The sequence below is a fragment of the Arachis hypogaea genome, chromosome 15 (assembly GCF_003086295.3).
Source record: "Arachis hypogaea cultivar Tifrunner chromosome 15, arahy.Tifrunner.gnm2.J5K5, whole genome shotgun sequence".
Taxonomy (NCBI): domain Eukaryota; kingdom Viridiplantae; phylum Streptophyta; class Magnoliopsida; order Fabales; family Fabaceae; genus Arachis; species Arachis hypogaea.
Window position 1 is genome coordinate 8,318,847 of NC_092050.1, and position 24,792 is coordinate 8,343,638.

The window sequence follows — 24,792 nt, forward strand, 5'->3', positions numbered from 1 at the left end:
TTTTCGTATCATAAAATTAATCGATAATAGAATTTGTGTCAAATTTTTCAGTAATTTTTTTAATATAATTAAAAAATAATTAGCAAAAAATTTATCTTTCATTTTATTTCTAAGTTATTTTTTACAATATTCATAGTTGGAAAAGATCTCTTAGTTGTAGCAGTTAAAACAGAGAGAATTAATACCAAATGAATAAAAAAAGACGGTCACAAAAAGAAAAAGAATTCACTTTATGAGATTTGAAAATTTTTATTTAATTAAAAATATTAGTAATAATATATTTTTCAGATTTTTTTTAATATTGTTACTTACTTTTTAGATATTAAAAATTATTAATATTTAAATTAGACTGGACTTTCTTTTATACTAGACTAAATACTAAATATTTTTTAAATTAAATTATACGTAATAACTTATTACTATTAATTTTTTAAAAAAAAATTTGGGGGGTCGAGGCCTCCACTCGCCCCCTATGTCCGTCCCTGTTTGTGTATAATAAATATGTATATTTTATTTAGTAAATTAATTTGGGTTGGTCTAGTGAGTAATTTACTAGTTTATTTAAGTAAGTATTGAGAGTTCGAATCTTGTCTTATGTATACAATAATTCTTTGGTCAACAAAAAACTCTTAAATAAAGTTTTGAATTTTGATCCGCAATAAATTAGTTATTGGTATGTCAAGTTGGAGGATATCATAAAAAATAAAAAAATATTATTTATTTAATTCATTTTTAATATATTTTTATATTTTAATATATATTTTATATTAATAAATAATTTAATAACTTATTTTTATATACATATAGCATAATTATTGATCTTTTACAAGTATTGAAAAAAACTAATTAAAGAAATTGTTTTACTTAATTTGTAAATTTTTTAATTCACTCATTTGTTTTCATTTGAAATGATTTATATGTTCTATTTATATCAGATAGATTCTCTTTCTTCATTAAATATTAAATACTCATGATATTTACATAAAATGTATTGTTGAACATTAATATTCAGTTTAATTATTTTATTGATCTTTATAGATTCATTAAATTTTTAATTAGGTCTTTATATTTTTTTTAGTTAAATTTTATATTATTTTTAATTTTATAATTAGATCATTTTCATGTAAAAAATATTAAAATTAACATAATTTTTTTTTTCAAAATACATACGATCAAAGATCTAATTATATTTTTAATTATGAATACTTTTAATTTGTAAATAAATATTCAGTTAATTCTAACATTTTTTATACTATAAAAATCTAATTATAAAACTAAAAGCAACATAGGACCGAACTAAAAAAAATATATAAAAATTTAATTACAAATTTGATAAAATTATAAAAACCAACAAAATAATTAAATCTTAATATTCTTAGGTATGTTTAAGGTTACTAATAGTAATTAATATTATTACTTATTGAAACACAAATACTTTTCGATCTATATAAAAATATTGAAAATCATTTCTGTTATATATCCTCTCTCTTCAATAATTATGGGCTGTTTGGTATTATTTTTTTTAGCTTACTTTTGCGTAACTAATATAATTTAGTTAATATGTGTTTTGAAAATATATATTAAAATTATTAATTAAAAAATTATAAAAAAATAAAAAAATTAATTTTATATATGTATTTATTGTATATTTATTAAAATAAAAATTAACTAATTTTCAAAATAACTACTTAAAAAATTATTTAAATATATGAATTTAATTGAATTATTGTATAAAATTCTTTAATTTGTCAATCAAAATTAAAATTATTTTTTATTAAAAAAAATCATCAATTAATGAATTATATCTGAGCTTTTAGTCGTCATGTTGACTTTATTTTTGTTTCATAATATCTATTAAACTGTCACGTTTATTTTTTAATGTAATATTTTTAATTGAATTATTAATTATACTATAATAAATAAAAATATTAAAAATTATTTTACTATTTTATTTTTTCATTAAGAGTTATTTAGTAAAACTAAATTATTTTTAGATTACTCTTGATTTATTTTAACTCTCTTATTAATTGTATATTATTCAAACAAAATGATAGATAAAAGAAACAACCTAAATTAATTAACAATAAAACGAATAATTTTTATTATAAAATTTTCATAAAAAAATTATATTTGGCAAATATTATAATGGAATAAAGAATAGAGTGACAAATAAAAAACGAAGATAATATATTATATATTAAATAAAGTTTATATTAAGATATTGGATACGAATTATTGTATTATGTAAATGGATTTTATTTTAAACCTTCTGACATTATATATATTTTTCTTATGAAAAATGTTAGGGTCAATCGATTTTGTGATTTATAGTTATTAATTTATTAGTTATTATTATTGTTTTTAATAGTATGAGGTTATATTTAATAGTATAAAATTATTTATTTTTTTATTAGTTAAATACTGATTAAATTTTGATAAAAATGTTGATCTCTTAAATTTTTTCTTTTTGCTATATATATAAAGAATAATGTATTATCTATTTATTTAATGTATAAACACGGTTCATGCATGTATGAAATATTAATGGCAAAAAAATAGAAAAAAAAAACAATAAATGACTACCTTAACTAGAATTCACTCATACTCTCCCTTTTTAAGTAAGAAATATATATAAATATTTTCCTTTCATCAAATTTTTTTAAATAAAGGTAATGAGTCTATATACATTTTCCTACTTTAATAAATTGAGAAACGAGGAATGTATATAGATTATATACTCGTCCCTCTTATATTAAATAATAGAAAAAAATTTGACAAAAGGCAAAAAATATCCCATTATTTATTATGATTTTCAATTAGTTATTATATATATATATATATATATATATATATATATATATATATATATATATATATATATATTATCAATGAAAACATTAAATTTAGTTATTTTTATGTAAAATTAATAGTTGAGAGTCATTTGATGATTTAATAGATTTAACTAAATTATCATTTAACAACTCTTAACTATCAATTTTATATAAAGATAACTACTTGTAGAAATGACAATGGGTAATTATGAGAGCAAAGACCCTTCATTCCCCTACTCCCTATTTCCGTTTAAGAAATTGTCCTACATTCTCTTATACGGGTCTCCATTATTTTCCCTGTAAGAGAGACAAATAAATATCCGTAGATATTAAACTTTTAAAAATAAAAAACTTCAATCATGATAAAATTTTATACAATTCAACTAAAATGTATCAAATCAAATTTAATTCAAACACATTTAATATTACTAAACTCAATTTAACATTATTCAACTAAAACTCCAACATACAAACCAAAAGAAAACGAAATAACAAAGTTTTCAACATAACAAATTTTGATCGACGATTATAATTTGGTGATAGTACTATACTCCATTCTTGTAATGATACAAATTTAAATAATTAATTGGTGTAAATTTAGATATTATGCACAATATTAATTTATTTTTAAATAAAACTGAAAAAAAAGAAATTAGCATACACTTTTATATATATATATATATATATATATATATAATAAAGGATATTTAAGTAATTTCATTCTAGCGGAAATTTAGTCGGTTCCCATGGGGTGGGTATCTCAGTTCCCGCCCCCATTCCCGTTTATTCGTGGGGACGACTAGTCTCTGTCCCTGTGGGGATTTAGTGGATCTCCATTATTTTTCTTTCCATCGCGGGTAATCTCTGTGGATATTCGTGGGTTCGGATTCTTTTATCATCTCTAACTGTATGTGAGTTTTTACTTATTTTATCATACAAAACATTATTCGTACACTAAAATCAGCCACTAATATATTTAAGTATAAATATACACATAACATAATCGTTTATCATATACATGTCATTTTTATAAAACATATTCTATATTAGAAAAATAAGAAACATGAAAATTTCCCCTTTAAAACCAAAAAAAATATATTCTTGAGAGTTATTAATTTTTAGTATTTTTTGTCATTTTTAATCAGTACAAATATAAATTATCTTTATCAAATAAATTTTGTTAATTTATATATACAAAATTTTAAAAATATAAGTATAAACCGTATTAATTCATATACCTAAAATTTTAATAAATATAAATACAAATTATATATTTATTGTGTAAAAAATATCTATAAATATAAGTATAAATTATTACCGGTTAAATACTAACTAAAAATAATAATATTTACTATGACATTGATAAAAAAAATATGAGGTCAATTATGACATAAATGTGACAACCAGTAAAGAGAGCTTTGGTAATCTTGTGAACGATCCGTTGGCAGCTAATTATTACCGTTTCCTATTATAAGTCCTGATATTTTTTCGCTTAAAAAGATGATGTTAATACAAAAATAATTAACTAAATTTATGAGTCAAAAATAAGAATTTAGTGCTAGAATAGATATTACATTAGAATCTAAGATAATAAATTAAATATTTACATAGTCTACGATACCATAATAGGCATTTTATTTTTTTTAATTATTATATATTATTAATCATTAATATTAGGAAGAACCACTTGCCATACGTGGAGGATATGCTTCAATAATTCACTCTATAAATTAGACTTCTCACTAGACTCACATTGTTCATACATACATAGATACACTAGAAGAGTAAGAAAGATACAGTGACAAAAGAGTTCCTGACATTTTTATTTTCTGGTTTGCTATCCACCAATTCTCTTACTCGGTATATGTTAATTCTCTTTCATGTAATCTCTTTACTTTGTAAAAAATAATGAACAGACATACATATATTTCAATATAGTGAGATATATGGGTGCCGATTTTTTTCATTAGTGTTTTTCAATTTTATCTTCTTTCTTTATATATATATATATATATGTTCTCAACTTTTTATTTGTGTTTTTAATTTTTCAGTATTTTTCATCTTTATTAATATAGATTAACTTTTCATTTAAGACACAATTTTTTGAAAATTTTTTAAAATAAAATAAAATATTATTTTTCAAAACAAATTATTTTAATATTATTTTTATACCCATATATATTTTGGATAAAAAAAACAGGTAAACCTATCCTAATTTTGGGCAAAATTGTAATGACCAACTCTAATTTAAATTGTAATGGAGTGAACCTGTAATTTAATCTCTTAAAATTTTGTCGTGTTAATGAATTAACTAGAATTCTATTTGATGTATTTTGATTCAATTACAATAAAAATAAAACAAAAATAAAATAATGAAGATACAAGTTGAAGTATAAAAGTAAAAGAAAAAATTTGATAAGTTAAATGTATTAAATAAGGAAAATTTTATAATAATTAGAGTGTACAAAAATCAGGTGAGATGAGTCCAAATTAAATTAAAATTTGGCGGTGATTTCCCTGATTCCGGCATAAAATCGGAAGAAAGACAGCTGAAAAATGCCAAAATAAAAGAAAAAGTTAACTCGAATTTTTTGAATCGAGATAACTCTATTTAATATTCTAATTTTGTTAAAAAATATATTTTAGTAAATAATGTTAAAATTATTTTTTAAAGTATTTTATTTTATTTTATTTATTTAAAAATATTTTTTGATCTAATAATTTACAAACCCATTAGTATTTTTATTTATTTTTATTTTTTATTTATAGATTATTACATCTGAACATCTTTTAATATTGATCGTGTATCATATTTTTTTCGTTGACCATACATAAAATTAATGATGTAGAATTATTAATTTTGATTTTAGTTTGACTGATTTTAATTTTAATAATTTTAATAAATTTTTTAAGATGATGAATTAAATATATTAATAAATATATTATTTTTATTCACAATTAGACGATATGTTATGCTCATTTAATAAATTAACATATAAAATAGAAGACACAAATTAAAATAAAACTTTTATAACATCTTTATCATGAGTTTGTTCTGAATAATAATGTTTTCTTTTTATTATTACTTTTGTTCCTGATACAGGTTTGTTAGCGATCACATAAAGTGCCGTCTTAACATCTCTTTCTTTAAATATTTGATAATGAGAACTAATTCAACCTTTACAACTATGAACAACCATCAAAGTAACACATACACCATACTAGCTGTAGTCTACTATATCTCATATTACTCTTGATTTTATGATTTATATATGCTATTTGTTCATTTTCAATTTTTCTACGATGAAAATTCAGAGACAATCTTTTCATATCAACAATTTTAATATTTTTTATTTTTAAAATTTTTTATCATAAAATTAAAATTAAATTAATAGAAAAAGATAAATATCCTCTCATTTAGAATTTTTTACATTTTATTTTCAGTCATCTCTCGATTTTAATCTTTACTTTTATCGTATTTAGCTCTCACATATACCCCCAATATATTATTAGTCTTGTTCAATCTTTTTCAATTCTCGCATTGTTCTATTCTATTTTTCTGTAAGGTTATTTTTTTGCTTTTCTTTTGCTCAATCCTTGATTTTTTTTTTGTTTTATCTTGCCACCACTTGTTTTACATAGTTTCTATTGTGCCTCTACTTTGTTTTGCGTTGTTATTATTGCTATTTTATTGTTATTGAAGCTGGTATCTTTTTAGATATATTTTTGAAACTCTGTGCTATTATTGAAGTTTATGTCTTTTAGATATGTTCTTCTGTCATTTCTTTTGCTAGATCTATTGTAGTGAAATATTAATTAATTTTTTTTGTGGCTAATAATATTGTTTACATTTATTGTTTAAATATATGTTGTATATGATATTTAAATTTGTATATAAGTATGTTAATTTTGATGTTGAGGAGTGATTATAGGTTTTTTTTTAGGGTTTTTTTTCAGTTAAGGGTCTAGTTAAAAATATAGGGTTGATTCTCTTACTTTAAAATTCTAAACTAAAATATATGATGTGTTCGGTTTGTGATACGTCACAGAAAATAATAATCAACAGGGTCAAGGGAACAGGCGAAACCCAGCACAAGGGAGAATGAGGGTTTTCACTACTCCTTCATCAACTTCTGGTACTGGTGGTCATAATAATTCGACACTGTTTTTTGAAAGTTTTTCTTCCTCAGCTATTGTCCCTAGGGAAAACAGAGAGACTTCTATCATGCTCCCAATTAACAATAATAATCCTGCTGTTGAAATAATCCACATCAATGATGAAGAACCAGATCTTGAATCATCATTGTTAGAGGTCAATCTTAATTCTTCCTCTTCAATTTTACCAACAACCGAACAAACCAATCAACATGCCTCAAATCTTTTAACATTACAAAGAAATTTGAGAATCAACACCGCCAACAACAACAACCAACAAGATGGTGTGTCACTTGATTTATCCTTACACCAGTTTGGCGGTGATGGCGGTGGCAGCTCTTCTACTATGGATGTCATCGGTGGCAGCGCTGGTGGTGGTGGTGGAGGTGGAGATGGTCTCTTGATGAGCGTTCTCAACAATACTTCTACTAGGCGCATCATGCCGATCAAAAGAACTGCCCCTGATTATGCTCGCCGAGAGTTTACGGTGGGTGAGAGCTCAAGTGCCGGTGGTGCTGGTGGTGGATCTGTTGCTCAACCTATGGCAGCCCCCAAGCGGCGACCCACCGCAAATGAAAATGCGGCGCTGCGCATTTCATCATCATCTAATACCTGCACTTGTACCCCTTCTCCCACTTGCGCTCTCCATGCTTCCGCCAATAGTAATCTTTCTTCATCTTCCAGGGAACAACCCCATGAAACTGCTAACAACAACAACAACAACCCCCAAAATGTTGTTCGTATTCCTTCTAGTTTGTGGCCAATTTCTGATGTGCAAAGAGCTCTTCAGTCTGATAGCTTTCAAGTCCTTCAACCTACTACTACTGCTGCTACTCCTCCTCCTCCTCCTCCTAGTAGTAGTAATAATAACAATAATAACACAACACTTGGTATTCTGCAACTTGATGATGGTTCCTTTATTTACCCCCAACCTGTTTTTGATAGTAGCCACCACCACCACCAAATCCACCATGGCCACCAGCACACGCCATTTAATCCGTTATACCACCGTGGCTATCAACCATTTTTCTCCACTGCTGACACTTCTCCATTCCGCCCAGCCTCAATCAATTACATGGAGAATCTTCCTCATCATCATCATCATCATCATCCGTACGGCGGTTCTTCTTCTTCTTCTTCGACTCCTTCCCCTCTTCCTTGGAGCACCGTGATTAGGCCAAGGGCTATTCCTGTGTCTCTCACTCACCGAGTTGGAGGAAGTAATAGAGAATCTAACAACACCAGAAACAACTATCCTTTTTCTTCTCCTGCTGGAAGGGGAACAATCACTGTGACTCAGAATCGTGGAAACTCATCATCATCAAGCTTATTCCCCGGTGGGTCTCCTTCAACACGGCTACTCGAAAGCCTTGTACAAAACGCCGGTACCCCTTCTTCTGGATCTGGCGCTGGTCAGAATAATACAGCAGGTACTACCGTTGGAGCTGTTCCTGCAGTTCAGCAGCTGTCGAACGTTGCTCGTGCATGGATTCGAAGGCTGAACGCTCATGACGAGGCCTTGACGAGAACGTCACAATCTTCTACCCGTGATAATACTCCTCACAGGGCACTGCGAGCTTCTCCTATTGCTGAGATCTATAATTTGCCTACTTATTTTGCTGATGATTCAAGAAGGCTTAGACAAGAGGTACATATATAATAATTAATACTGTTGTTTCAGTAATCTATGAGTCTCTCTATTTATTATTTGCCATTTACTGAATTGCTCTTTACAACAGATCCGCACTGCCATTGATCATTTGCGTAATGGAGGTTCCGTCCGACTGGAGGTACGTTTGTTAGTTAGGGTTTTATGTATGATTAAGACTATTCATACCAATTGAAGATGTTTTATGTGGAGATAATCGTTCGAAATTATTAAACGATTTTACTTGTAAGACTAATATAACACATTTATATTTTAACTATGAAAATTGAAAAATCAACACTTTTTGACCAACAAATTAGCTACTAATTAAACATTAAAAAGAAATATAAAAAAATTAAAAATATCTAAAATATAAGTAAAAATAATATTTGAAAGTGAAATCAAATAAAATTAATTTAAAATATAAAATTTAAGATTTATAATTTAGAATGATTATTAGCGATCCACAATGGTAGTTTAATTTGATGGTTAATTGATGATAGTAGTAAATCCGTGATAGTTTGATGGTTGATTGATGATGGTAGTAAATTGTATATTAAAAAAAAAGATTATACATGAGTAAGTTTTTCTGTGTGCTAAAAAAATTGACTTATTTATTGTTAATTTGTTGGTATAGATGTTTAACTATTATTTTTATAAGATGATAGTTTTGTATAAATAACTACTAATTTTTTAAAATTCTAAATCTCTATATTATCATTAATTTAATTTACAAATGTATGTGTCTTGTATATAGGAACTTTTAATTCTTGATTACTCCATTGTGCTGAACTTGCTTGACAACATTGAGGAGGAGGAGGATGATGCGGATATGCCGCAGCAGTTTTATGAGGTGAAAGCTATATATATGAATTGAGCTTAGTTCGTGCTTTTGTAATTTTAAAATAAACATCTTTACTTGTTGGCAGGACGTTGCAAAAAATGATTTTGATAATAACTTAGTCATCAAATGAATTGCTATCTTTATTTGTAAGCTTTTATGATGTGATAGATTTCGTTTAGATAGTATTGATAAAATTACTATTACATTTAATATTATTAACATACAATATATTTGAAAGATCATATAGTATTAGGTTAACAAACTTAGAAGTAGGCCAAATCCATTTTTGCTTAAAATCACTATTACTTTTAATGACTTATTAGAAATTATTGTTTGATTATCTAAATCCACATTGTCATAATGTTAGACCATAAAGAACAAAAAAATCGTAGAAGGATACTTGAACTTATGAGTATGTATATGAATGAAGAATTGGGGTTTCGGAAGTTAACATGAGTACTTGATTTTGACTAGAGGTAGTTTTTCGATTTTCATTCAATAAAAGTTTCTTGTATTTTTCTTAATTAGTGTTGAACAACAACGTCTTCTCATGGATAAGAATTGTAAAAACCGCTTTAGTATGGTGATTGAAACCCTAAAATGACTTTATATTTGGCTATATATATAGTTATAAAATAAATTATATCATTTGCTTATTATGATGATGAAAACATTGAATTTGCAGTATCTGGGAGACGGGCAGCGAGTGACCAACCCCGATTTAGGACTGACGGAAACTGAGGTTGCAGTATGTATTGGACGGGAAATTTTCCGAACTGTTGGTGGGCAGCCTCAGAACATTGATGCATGCGGCATATGTCAGGTGAGCCGGTCTGAACTTATCTTATTTATCATTTATTAATTATTGTAACAATTAATAAATGCTAAATAAAGTAAGTTATAACTGGTTTTAGTTAATTTTTTTGTTTGTTATCAAACATTTTCATCAAACGAGAGTGACACCAACTACGTTACATTCTTTAATTTACAAAAGCTCACTCATTGAATAAATCTTTTATAAGTATAAATATATGTTAAATACAAAATCTATATTAAAAATATTTAATTTTAAAATAAATTGATTTATGTTTCATAATTTTTTCAAAAGTAATTTTAACAGAAAGCAACTAATTATTATTTGTCTCCCCCAAAATAAAAATAATTTTTACAATTATATGTGCAAAGTGGGTATCTGTGATCTATATATCTAGTATCTACCTCTTGATTTATTGCTATTTAACATAGAATTTGCGTAACCATTTTCAGGAGGACTATGTTCACGGTGAAGAGCTTGGGAGATTGGATTGTGCGCACAGATATCACCTATCTTGCATCAGGCAGTGGTTGCTCATCAAGAACAGATGCCCAATCTGCAAGAAAATGGCTCTCACCATCATAGACTTGGAGGACGACGAGGACGATGATGAGTGATCAGAAATGTTTGTTGGACTCATTTTGAATAAAATGGCCATGTGCTAGAAACTTTGTTTTATTTTTCATGTTGTTGTCTGGTCTACCTTATGCTTGATGCCGTACATTGTGCCTTTAGCCATTGGTTTTGTTTTTCAAGGATTGGATGCTTTGGTTAAACACTTTGGTTGACAATATTGCTAAATTTGAAACGCCATTCGACTAATAATGCTCCCGTTACTTATTTTCACAATTATAAGTTTATAACGCTGCCTCCTTTGACTATTATATTATATGTCGTTTATGCATTGTTGAATATATATAATCAGGGTGTTAGAATGAGCCGGGGTGAACTCAGTTCGTCGCAGCAGCTTCCTTGATCGACGCGGTGGTTCCTACAAAAGGACTCTACCACTCAAATTAAAAGAGTCTTTGGGATAAAGTATGGTAATGTGATGTGCAGGAGTCTTAAGTATGTATTAGATCATGTCTGAGGAACTAATATATAGTTTTTCAATTTGCATTGTTAAGATTGTTATTTTGAGGCCTTTAGAACTGGTGTGGCTTGAGTTATAGGTTGGTTGTCTTTTAGGCTGCGTTTGTTTTTTGAAATTGGGACTGAGATTGAGAAATTGAAATTGAATATTGTGTTTGGTAATTAGATATTGGAACTAAAATTTCAGTCTCGAAAAATACAAAATTTAAATTTCTTTAGTATTTCTAAAAAATAGTGATGGTTCGAGTTGAACTTGAGAAGGGAGTTGAATCAAGTTGGCTTAAACTTTTAGTTTTAAACTCTGTTCAGCAGAAGCTCGAGTTGCAGGTGATTATTTCATTTTATCTCATGTTGTGCAGAACAAGTAAAGAGTAGGAAAGAAGAGAAATAAGCCAGCATGTATCCTGGTTCGGATTCTTTGTGCAATGAATCCTACGTTCAGTCTCCACCACAAACCATGGTGGAATTTTTACTAAAATTCACAGATTACATTCACCAATACTATTGAATTACTCCCTAATTCAACTAGTATCTATCCTAAGCTTTCTTCACCAAAGCTTAGCTTCCCATAGTGCTGTTCCAACTAGGAAGATAAATCTAACAGATTCAACTTCACCAAGTGCTAACCCAACTTGGCAAGGGGAACTAATCCTAGTTCAAAAACCAAATTACATCAGAATTCAGTGGCTCTTTTGCATCACTCTTGCCTTTTCTCTCTTGGCTTTTCAACCTCACAAGATTAGTCTTTTCTCAATACAGAAAATGACACAAGACAGCCATAACAAAAGAATTAGAAATTAAGCTTGAGTAGAAGAAAAAGATTTCAGCTCAATGTTTGAGATGGTGCTCTGAATGTGTGCTCTCTTTTTCTTGTGTTAAATGATGGAATGAAGTTTCTTATATATCTTCAGCTTGCCTTCATCTTTTGCCTCTTCCTTTTGCTTGTCCTTGTTGCCCGTTGGAGCTGTCACAGCTAGCATGTAGTCCTTCTTCATCATGCTCCACTACCTCTGCTGGATGAGGAGCTCGTCCACTACCTCTGTGGTCCTTGAATTTGCTTTCATCTTTGGCATGAATTCTTTTTTCCTTCTACTTTATTATCTCTGCTATACGAGGAGCTGCACCACTACCTCTGCTGCTTAGAAGTTTGTGTTTTGCTCTCCCATTACTAAAATTGCTTTACTGTTTGTCCTTGGAGTGGTGGAAGTGTACCAACTGTCTTTCTTACTTTATTTGAACAACACTTGTCCTTTTCTTTTTCCAGCTGTCCTCTTATTGCTTTTAGCAAATGCATAACCATATAATTGCTGAACGGTGCCACAAGGAGGAGTTTTGGCTCTTTTACATTGCTGAAACATAAGCTGGTCTTGGGCTGAAGCAACATGAACTTGGACATTTGGGCCTGCCACAATAAAACATACAATAAACAATATTGGGCTTTCAACCCAAAGAAATTTTCTCATCATTTATAATACCCAAAATTAATTTAGACTTAACAATCTTCCCATTGATGACAAACATGATAAAAGGGAATAGTAGAATTTAAAATTAATTGAAATGGGTTAAGGGAACTTCCCTTTGATGTCCATCCGAAGTGCAATACTCCCCCTTAATGTTAGCAATTCTCTCCCCCTTAATCATGGCTTACCTGGACAAAGCTTATGATTTTTGCAAGAAATATGTCATAGTAAAGGTGACTCACAAAATAATTAACACATCATAGGACAAATTAAAATAAGTATAGCATAGTAATAAATATAGCATAATCCTGTATCAGTATCACAGTGTAAAACCCGATTAATTAATGACTAATTAGTCCATAAATGAGAATTTATTCTGAAAAGCTAAAAATATGATTTTTCTGGCTTAATATGATAGGGGAGATTGAGACGAGAATTTCGATACCAATTTTATAGAAATCAGACCAAGATTGAACCGAACGGGCCAAACCAGGCCAACCGGACCTATATTGGGCCCTTGCCCAACATAACTAAACCTAAAACCCTAATTTTCAGCACTCTCTCTCCTCTCTACACACTAAACACGCTGAAATGGTATGAGAATGGGGGAAGAATACTCTCTCAAGTTCTAACCCTTGGTTGATCTTCAAATCACCATAACTTTTGATCTAGAGCTCCGATTGCTGCACCATTTGCGGCCACGCATTCACCGTGAAGAGCTCTACAAAACCCACTACTTTATTCTTGAGGTAAGCTATGATTTGATTTCATTTCTTCATCCCTTAATTTCAAATTTGGAGAAAAGTGTTGATATTTTGGGCTCTTTTATGTTATAGGACCCAACTCTTTTGAAGGAGAAGATTAATCTTGTCTCCTTGAACCTTGGGTGTGGTAAGACTCTCAACCTTAGTGTAATTTTTTGTTCCATGATGTTTGGGTATTGAGTTGTTGTATTGGATGTGATAATTATGGCTTAGGTAGTGTGTATGTGAATATTGGAGCTTGATTGAGATTTTGAAAAGCTTGGAAAAGGACTTTGGTGTGTCAAAAATCTGTTCTTGGAGGTGTTGAGACCTTGAGAGCTTATGGAAAAGTAATTTGGAAGTGCTCCAATTGAGCGGAAAAAATCGGCTAAGGTATGATCTCGGTTTTCTGTATCTAAAATGTAATATGGTGTGAAAACTTAGGCTAGAGGCCCTAAGATAGGACTGAATGGTTGATATTGTTGAATGGTTGAAATTAATTGTGTGGTCATATATGTGATTATGAATATTGATGATTGATGATGTGATGCATGAGAGATATGCATGTTTGATATATGATCAATGAATATTTGAGGTTGGATTATGGGTGGAACCACGTTGAGAGTAAGCATGGTAGTAATTATATGTAATGTTGGCTGATTGGTAATGGTGTTATTGGAAAGTTTGATGAGGAAGGATTTATGACATGTTAATGTATTTGATATTGGGCTATTTAATTGAGATGGGATAAAATGGTGGGATGTTAGCTTGTAATGTGATAAATATGCTAATGTATGAGTTGAAGAGGCTTGAGTTGATTTTTGGTATACTTTCCTTGATTTTGAAAAGGGTTGGAATTGGGATGTTTTGAAAAGGCACTTTGTGGTTTTGTATGAAAATGTGGTTTTTGGGCATACTTTGATGGAGCGTAACTTGCACTCTGGATCCCTGTTTTGTGCCAAATTTATTTAGAAATAAATTGGATCCGGAGTAGTTATGCCATTCAAGAACGGGCAAAAAACGTTTTAAAACGATGAAGTTATGTCCGTCGGAAGAGTGGGATGTGAAACTGTAAATTCTACGGCTTTTTAACTTAGTAAAATTTTTAGCAGAACGCACATCCACGCGTATGCGTGGCCGACGCGCACGCGTCGATGTGCTAAAATGGTTGCCCAGCCAAAATTCCCAAGAGTTGTGCCTGTTTTGTGCCAGTTTTGTGCCTGGGACACAAAAGCAACCATGCGTATGCGTGGCTGACGCGTAGGCGTCTGACGTGGCGAAAATTGGCGAGTCAAGAAATTGTTATAAGAGATACGTTGCAATTACAGTTTTAACCAACCGAAAATCTGTTTATCAATTTAAAAAGGGTTGTCACAAATTAAAATTAAAATACTGGGAGTATGAATCCCAGGTCGTCTCCCAACGAGTTACAGAAAGGTGTGCTATTTTATTAATCAGATGTTTTCTAAAAATAGTTTGAGTTGATAAATAGGAAATTAAATCAGAGAAATTATGTAATTTTAATAAAAACCTTGACTGGGAGTAGATTAGTTGGAAGCCCTATTCTTGTTGGAGTACTCTCAAGATTAATTGATAATTGAAGTTGTTCTGCTTAGTTATCCCTTACTAGGTAGAGGAAAGTCAAGCAAGTTGGAAAGCTATTTCTATTCACAAGTTCCAATCCTTTCCAAGGGAAAGGATTAGTGTCAGTGGCTAGAGGGCAATCCAACGATGAACCCAATTACAATTTTTCTCTTGAGCATTCCAACTCAAGGTCATCCTTTCAATCAACTCCCCATCAAGTTATGGAACTACTCGCTCATTATGAATGTAAACTTCACAACATAAGAAAGGGAAATAAAGAAAGACATGATAAATAGTAATTAAAATGATCAATTAAAAATAAAAGTAATTCTTATATTAATAAATTCTAAAATAATCCAATAGTAATTCTGAATAAATAAAGGACATGGAAAAGTAAGTGACAGATAATGAAACAAACTAGAATGACGAAGTCTTGACGGAGGTAATAACTCTTCTCAATATCCCAATCCAAAAGCAATAAAATCAAAATCCTAAAAACTATCAATGTGTAGAGAGAAAACATAGAGGAGGAGTAAAATCAGATCTAAGAACTAAAACTAGATGGAATGAATGTTCTCCTTGGTCTTTGTATGTTCCCTGGCTCTAATTTACTTTTCTGGGCCAAAAACTGGGTCAAAACAGGGCCCAAAATCACCCCCAGCAAATTCTGCAGATTCTACAGATCGCGCATGTCACGCGATCGCGTCATCCAGGCGTTCGCGTCATCTAGCATTTTGCCTTGCCACGCGTGTGCGTCGTCCACGCCTTCGCGTCACTTATGCAGTTTCCAATCCGCGCGGTCGCGTGAGCCATGCGTCCGCGTCACTGCAATTTCCTCTATGTCGCGCGGTCGCGTGAGCCATGCGCCCGCGTCACTTCTCGTTGGTTATCTCCTTAATTTCTTGTGTTCCTTCCATTTTTGCAAGCTTCCTTTCTAATCTCCAAATCATTCATGCCCTATAAAGCCTGAAATACTTAACACACAGATCACGGCATCGAATGGAATAAAGGAGAATTAAAATATAGAATTAAAAGTCTCTAGAAAGTAAGTTTTCAACCATAAAGTATTTTTAGGAAGGAATTATAAATGCATGCTTATTTAATGAATAAGTGGGTAAAGATTTGATAAAACCACACAATTAAAGACAATATAAACCATAAAATAGTGGTTTATCAACCTCCCCACACTTAGATATTAGCATATTCTCATGCTTAGTTGAAGGAGATAAAATAAATGAATGGGAACATGTAAAACTCATGCAATGCAATGCAACCTATATATGTGAATGCAACTATATGATTTTTGTCTACCTGGTTAAAAGTAAATAAGCTCTTCAAGACAATCACAAATCAAATTCCACTAATTCAATTCTTATACAGTAAGAACAGATAAAAATGCAAGAAGGTAGCTCATGAAAGCAGGGAGCATAGAATTTAAGCATTGAACCCTTCACTGATGATGTATGTATGCTCTAATCTCTCTAGTGTATAGGGTAATCACTCTATCTTTCTCCAATCATCCTTTCTAATTTTTGTTCTTCACCTAACCAATCAACAACATTTAATATACCAATGCAAACATCATGAGGTCTTTTCAAGGTTGTAATGGGGCCAAGGTAAGGGTAAGGATACATATATGGTTAAGTAAGCTTTATAAATTGAATCTTTAATTATCCTAAGCTTTAACCCACACATATGTACATTTTATATAACTTAAATCTCATACCTAGCTACCCAAAATTTATCTTTCATATTTCTTACTCATGTATCAACTTTTATTTTAATTTTATCATACATGCATTGATCTTTGAATTCTTAACTTAACATTGGGGTAATTTTGTCCCCTTAATTAATTATTGAATATTTTTGGATTTTTTTTGAACATAAATATAAAAATAAACATAGCTTATCAATGCACATAGATGTTTAATTCTTATAGTTTCACATGAGCAGGTACCTAAATTCCCATTATATCATCATGGCACATTCCCTTATTATCTTTTGTTCCCACAATTTTCCCATACTTAATTAACACACAATTCTATCTTAAGCTAACCAAAGATTCAATTGGGATATATAATTGTTTTTCCGCTTAAGGCTAGTAATGTGGTAAAATAAAGAACAAATGGGATTTAAAGGCTCAAAGTGGCTAACAAAGATAATTGGAAGGGTAGGCTTAATTTGGATAAGTGAGCTAAACAAATAATGGCCTCAATCATATGCAAGCATATAAATATATTAAACATTGGACATATAGGATGAAACAAAATATAAATTACAATCATAGAGAAGTAAACACACAAGAATAAAATAATTATGGTTAAATAATGTAACCATGTATAAAGGCTCAAAGTCTCACAGGTTGTGTGTTCTTTAGCTCAAAAACCATGTTTCAAATACAACTTCAAGCAAATTTAACACAAAAGTTTAAATTAAAATTAGTGAAATTTTGTTCTAAAAATAGGGTCTTAGAAGAAACTTATTGTCTTTTCAATCAAGTAGAACATGCATGCAACTATGCAATTTATCCTATTCTACAAAAGAAAAACTAACTAAATATCCTATTTTATTGGTGTTAGGGAAGAGAAATTGCCTCCGAAAGTCAGGTACTGACCAATCTCCCCACACTTAAGGCTTTGCACCGTCCTCGGTGCTATCTGTCAGGAACAAAGGTGGGCTGGTAGCAGTATCTCCACAGTCGGGACCATCATGGCTCCCAGTGCTGGTAAAGGAAGTGGAGTCCGGGGTGTCTGAGTCTCTGTATTTTCCCTTAAGTAGCTCCTTGAGGTATGTGAATCGACGCTTGTTACGGTGCTCTCTTAGCTTTGCTTTGTGTTCATGCCGATCCAACCTTTCAAGTATTTAATGGAGCAGTTGATTGGTGGTAGGTGCTTGTGGTGTGGAAGGGGGAATCTCTTCAGCCGGTTCAGTAGGCTGGCTTATAGTGGCTGCTGAAGGTTTGATATATTCCCGTTAGGGACATACTGATCTTCCCGTGGAAGCATGGCTTTGGTGTCCCCAGCTCTGTAGGAGACTCCGGTTGCTGAGACAAGATCTGAGACCAGGACGGAAAAAGGTAAGTTGCCCGCAATTTGTACGTGTCCCATAGCACTCCGGATGTGTCTTGGTAGGTTCAGAGGCTGGTCTGTAAGGATGCACCATAGTAGAACGGCCATGTCTGCAGTGAAGGAGGACTCATGGGTGCTCGGAAAGATGTAATGGGACATAATCTGTGCCCATACTCGAGCCTCCAAGGTAAGTGCGGAAGCCGATATTCCCTTAGGACGGGAACGATGGTACCCGTAGATCCATCTGCTGCCAGGTAGGGCGATAACTCTGAGAATAGCGTCCCAGTCAAATTGGTACATCTGGCGCTTGAGTGCGGCTTCTTGAAATGCGTCCAGTCCTTCTGGAGTAGGGGGAAGATCTAGAGCTCGTTGAATGGCCTCTTCTGTAATGGGGACTTGCTTCTATCGGACATAGACAGACTGCAGAGTTGGCAAGTGGAAATTGGAGTAGAACTCTACTACCCAAGAAAGATTAACCTGCCGTGGCTGTCTCTGGAGGAAACCCCATTGTCTTCGTGTAATTTGTGGCTCAACAAATTCAGCAATATGGTTTGGGAGGATAAAAAGGTGTTCGTTGTTGTAACTCCTTTCTGCCAGGATGGGGAACATCTGCTCACAGTAGCGATTGATAAATCGCGCAGTGTCCTTTGCCAGGAAGGCTTTCTCTTTATCATCAACCTTTATAATCCTCTTAATTCTTTTTGTTGAGGGTTTAACTGCAGTTGAAGAAGGCTTTGCCACTAGTGCTCGTTTTGTTCCTCTCCTTGCTGTTGATTTAGGAGCAGCTTTCTCCTTGCCTTTCTTGGTGGCCATCCTGAAAGGGAGAAAAGAGAAAGTATGTCAAAATGTCAAGGGGTAGAGCAAGGAAGAGGATGGTATGGGTGGTAATCAATGCACATTAAAGATGAATGAAGTTAACACATGGTCATGACTGCATGTGAAAAACTGTCATGAGGAATATAGTAAGTGCATAGGGTGACAATTAAATGCAAGGTGTTTATTGGCATGCAGGCAAAGGCATGAGTAGTATAGATCAAGCATTCAATGTCCATGTTAAATTACCACAGAGTTCAAACTAACAATCTGTTTGTAATAACAATTATATTAAATTAATAAAATATAAAAAAAGAGTTTTGTGAAAAGCAGGCATTTAGAGTAAAAAGAAATCCAAAAATAGTGCACAATGCCATACAGGCGTTTTCACAAACACATAGCATGCAAGGTAGGTAAGCAATTGAAAATAATAAGTGGGGTTTATGGGGAAGAGACGATGGATGTGAGTGGTGAAGAGGTGATGGAGAAGAGTGATTGAGTTGATTGGTGAAGGGTATTTGGGGAAGAGAGTTATGAAAAGGTGTGAAGAGGAGAGAAGGAAAAGTGGGGGTCCTGTGGGTCCACAGATCCTGAGGAAATCCTGTGGGGTCCACAGATCCTGTGGTGATTTTGTGGGATCCACAGATCCTGAGGTGTCAAGGGTTTTTCATCCCTGCACCTTTTAGACGTGTAAAATGCCCTATACATGCAATCCTGGCGTTTAACGCCAGACTGCTGCCTGTTTCTGGCGTTAAACGCCACTTCCATGTTCTGTTCTAGCGTTTAACGCCAGGTAGATGCTTGGTTCTGGCATTAAACGCCAGCTTGGTGCTTGTTTCTGGCGTTAAACGCCAGACAGATGCTTGTTTCTGGCGTTTAAACGCCAGACTGTTCTCCTCCAGGGTGTGCTATTTTTCATTCTATTTTTCATTCTGTTTTTGATTTTTCAGTAGTTTTTGTGACTTCACATGATCATCAACCTAAAGAACACATAAAATAACAATGGAAAATAAATAAATATAATTAGATAACATTGGGTTGCCTCCCAACAAGCGCTTCTTTAATGTCAATAGCTTGACAGTGAGCTTTCATGGAGCCTCACAGACGTTCAGAGCATTGTTGGAACCTCCCAACACCAAACTTAGAGTTTGAATGTGGGGGTTCAACACCAAACTTAGAGCTTGACTTTGGGGGCTTTGGTTGACTCTGCAGTGAGAGAAGCTTTTCATGCTTCCTCTCCATGGTTACAGAAGGAGATCCTTGAGTTTTAAACACAAGGTTGTCCTCATTCAGTTGAAGGTTCAATTCTCCTCTGTCCACATCAATCACAACTCTTGCTATGACTAGGAAAGGTCTTCCAAGGATGATGGATTCATTCTCATCCTTCCCAATATCCAGGATTATGAAATCAGCAGGGATGTAAAGGCCTTCAACCTTTACTAGCACGTCCTCTACTTGTCCATAAGCTTGTTTTCTTGAGTTGTCTGCCATCTCTAATGAGATTCTAGCAGCTTGCACCTCAAAGATCCCAAGTTTCTCCATTACAGAGAGTGGCATTAGGTTTATCCCTGATCCAAGGTCACATAGAGCCTTCTCAAAGGTCATGGTGCCTATGGTACAAGGTATTAAGAACTTTCCAGGATCCTGTTTCTTCTGAGGCAATCTCAGTTGATCCAGATCACTTAGTTCATTGATGAGCAAGGGGAGTTCATCTTCCCAAGTCTCATTACCAAATAATTTGGCATTCAGCTTCATGATTGCACCAAGGTACTTGGCAACTTGCTCTTCAGTGACATCTTCATTCTCTTCAGAAGAAGAATACTCATCAGAGCTCATGAATGGCATAAGGAGGTTCAATGGAATCTCTATGGTCTCTAGATGAGCCTCAGATTCCTTTGGTTCCTTAGAGGAAAACTCCTTGTTGATCACTAGACGTCCCAGGAGGTCTTCCTCACTGGGATTCACGTCCTCTCCCTCCCTTGTAGGTTCGGCCATGATGGTTAAATCAATGGCCTTGCACTCTCTTTTTGGATTCTCTTCTGTATTGCTTGGGAGAGTACTAGGAAGGATTTCAGTGACTCTTTTACTCAGCTGGCCCACTTGTACCTCCAAATTTCTAATGGAGGACCTTGTTTCATTCATGAAACTTAAAGTGGCCTTAGATAGATTAGAAACTATGTTTGCTAAGCTAGATGGATTCTGCTCAGAACTCTCTGTCTTTTGCTGAGTGGATGATGGAAAAGGTTTGCTATTGCTAAACCTGTTTCTTCCACCATTATTAAAGCCTTGTTGAGGCTTTTGTTGATCCTTCCATGAGGAATTTGGATGATTTCTCCATGAGGGGTTATAGGTGTTTTCATAGGGTTCACCCATGTAATTCACCTCTGCTATTGCAGGGTTCTTAGGATCATAAGCTTCTTCTTCAGAAGAGGCCTCTTTAGTACTGTTGGATGATTCCTTCAATCCATTCAGACTCTGAGAAATCATATTGACTTGCTGAGTCAATATTTTATTCTGAGCCAATATGGCATTCAGAGTATCAATTTCAAGAACTCCCTTCCTCATAGGCGTCCCATTACTCACAGGATTCCTTTCAGAAGTGTACATAAAATGGTTATTTGCAACTATGTCAATGAATTCTTGAGCTTCTGCAGGCGTTTTCTTTAGGTGGATGGATCCACCTGCAGAATGGTCCAGTGACATCTTTGATAACTCAGACAGACCATCATAGAATATATCCAGGATGGTCCATTCTGAAAGCATGTCAGAAGGACACTTTTTGGTCAGTTTCTTGTATCTCTCCCAAGCTTCATAGAGGGATTCTCCTTCTTTCTGTCTGAAGGTTTGAACATCCACTCTAAGCTTGCTAAGCTTTTGAGGAGGAAAGAACTTGGCTAAGAAAGCCGTGACCAGCTTATCCCAAGAGTTCAGGCTGTCTTTAGGTTGAGATTCCAACCATACTCTAGCTTTGTCTCTTACAGCAAACGGGAAAAGCATAAGCCTGTAGACCTCAGGATCAACCCCATTGGTCTTAACAGTATCACAGATCTGCAAGAATTCAGTTAAGAACTGAAAAGGATCTTCAGATGGAAGTCCATGAAACTTGCAGTTCTGTTGCATCAGAGAAACTAATTGAGGTTTAAGCTCAAAGTTATTTGCTCTAATGGCAGGAATTGAGATGCTTCTTCCATGTAAATTGGAATTTGGTGCAGTAAAGTCACCAAGCATCTTCCTTGCATTGTTATTATTTTCGGCCATGTCTCCTTCTTTTTCGAAAATTTCTATCAGATTTTCTCCAGAGAGTTGTGCTTTAGCTTCCCTTAGTTTCCTCTTCAGAGTCCTTTCAGGTTCAGGATCAGCCTCAACAAGAATGTTCTTATCATTGTTCCTGCTCATATGAAAAAGAAGAAAACAGAAAAGAAAATATGGAATCCTCTATGTCACAGTATAGAGATTTCTTTATGTGAGTAGAAGAAGATAAGAATAAAAGAAGAGAAATTCGAACACCAAGAGGAAGAGAGGGTTCGAATTTTGAGATGAAGAGAAGTGTTAGTAAATAAATAAATAATTAGAAGGAGGTGAGAGAGAAGAATTTTCGAAAATTAAATAAATAAAAATATTTTTGTTTTTAATTTAAAAATAAAATTCGAAAATTAAGAAAGGAAAAATTTTAATTAAATTTAAAATAATTAGTTAATTAAAAAAATAATTTTGAAAAAGAGGGAAGGGATTTTCGAAAATTAGAGAGAGAATTAGTTAGGTAGTTTTGAAAAAGATATGATTGAAACAAAAAGATAAGATTGATTGAAAAAGATTTGAAAATTAATTTTGAAAAGATAAGAAGTTAGAAAAGATTTTGAAATTGATTTTGAAAAAGATGTGATTGAAACTTAATTTGAAGAAGATTTGAAAAAGAAATTTAAAAAGATTTGATTTTGAAAATTAAAGTTGATTACTTGACTAACAAGAAACTAAAAAGATATGATTCTAGAGTTTAAAGATTGAACCTTTCTTACTAGGCAAGTAACAAACTTTATATTTTTTTTTGAATCAATCACATTGATTGTTAGTAAAGATTTGAAATTATAAAACAAAATAAGAAAAAGATTTTTGAAAATCATTTTGGAATTTTCAAAAATTATGAAAGAAAAATGAAAAAGATTTGATTTTTTTGAAAAAGATTTGAAAAAGATAGAGTTTTTAAAATGAAAATTTGATTTGACTCATAAGAAACAATTAATTTTGAAATTTTTGAAAAAGTCAACTCAAATTTTCGAATTTTATGAGTGAAAAAGGGAAAGATATTTTTTTTATTTTTGAATTTTTAATGATGAAAGAGAAAAACAACCCAAAGACTCAATGCATGAAAATTTTGGATCAAAACATGTGATGCATGCAAGAACACTATGAATGTCAAGATGAACACCAAGAACACTTTGAATGTCAAGATGAACACCAAGAACTTATTTTTGAAAAATTTTCAAGAAAATAAAACATGTAAGACACCAAACTTAAAAATTTTTATTCTTTAGACATTAACAAATTGAAAATGCATCTGAAAAACAAGAAAAGACACAAACCAATAAAATATGAAGATCAAACAAGAAGACTGGCCAAGAACGACTTGAAAATCATGAAGAATGCAATGCATGAAATTTTGAAAAAATAAATTTTTTTAGAAAATTAAAAAGATGCAATTGACACCAAACTTAAAACTTGACTCTAGACTCAAACAAGAAACATCAAATGATTTTTGATTTTATGATTTTGTAAAATTTTTTTTTGTATTTTTCGAAAATAAGAAATAAAAATCTTAAAATTAAAATAAAATTACCTAATCTAAGCAACAAGATGAACCGTCAGTTGTCCAAACTCGAACAATCCCCGGCAACGGCGCCAAAAACTTGGTGCGCAGAAATCGTGACGGTTCCATTCCATGGTAACGGCGCTGAAAACTTTATACGCACGTTCATAATCTTAATTCTTTGTCACAAATTCGCACAACTGACCAGCAAGTGCACTGGGTCGTCCAAGTAATAAACCTTACGTGAGTAAGGGTCGATCCCACGGAGATTGTCGGCTTGAAGCAAGCTATGGTCACCTTGTAAATCTCAGTCAAGCGGATTCAAATGTATTAAGAGATTATAGTATACTAAAAGATAATTAAAATAGGATAGAGATACTTATGTAATTCATTGGTGAGAGTTTCAGATAAGCGTGTAGAGATGCTTTCGTTCCTCTGAACCTCTACTTTCCTGCTGTCTTCATCCAACCATTCCTACTCTTTTCCATGGCAAGCTTTATGTAGGGCATCACCGTTGTCAATGGCTACATCCCATTCTCTCTCTGAAAATGGTCCAATGCGCTGTCACTGCATGGCTAATCATCTGTCGATTCTCGATCATACTGGAATAGGATTTACTATCCTTTTGCGTCTGTCACTACGCCCAGCACTCGCGAGTTTGAAGCTCGTCACAACCATCCCTTCCCAGATCCTACTCGGAATACCACAGACAAGGTTTAGACTTTCCGGATCTCAAGAATGGCCATCCATGGGTTCTAACTTATACCACGAAGATTCTAATATCTCGGACTCGGTCCTCTGTATTAGATATCTAAGAGATACTCATTCTAGCTTATTTGCATGTAGAACGGAAGTGTTTGTCAAGCACGCATTCATAGGTGAGAATGATGATGAGCGTCACATAATCATCACATTCATCATGTTCTTGGGTGCGAA

General features: G+C 32.4%; 1 protein-coding gene and 1 non-coding gene across 2 annotated transcripts; both read left to right on the plus strand.

The window, feature by feature from the left end:
- Positions 1-4,609: 4,609 nt before the first annotated feature.
- LOC112748608 (uncharacterized) lies at positions 4,610-10,919 on the plus strand. The gene is made up of 6 exons (XM_025796835.3): positions 4,610-4,691; positions 6,881-8,634; positions 8,726-8,776; positions 9,392-9,487; positions 10,164-10,301; positions 10,745-10,919. The coding sequence occupies exons 2-6, from the start codon at positions 6,934-6,936 to the stop codon at positions 10,907-10,909; spliced, it is 2,151 nt and encodes a 716-aa protein (XP_025652620.1). The 5' UTR covers positions 4,610-4,691; positions 6,881-6,933; the 3' UTR covers positions 10,910-10,919.
- A 10,890-nt stretch (positions 10,920-21,809) lies between these two features.
- LOC112752572 (small nucleolar RNA R71) lies at positions 21,810-21,917 on the plus strand. Its single transcript, XR_003177003.1, has one exon. It is a non-coding gene; the product is annotated as a small nucleolar RNA R71 (small nucleolar RNA).
- Positions 21,918-24,792: the final 2,875 nt, after the last annotated feature.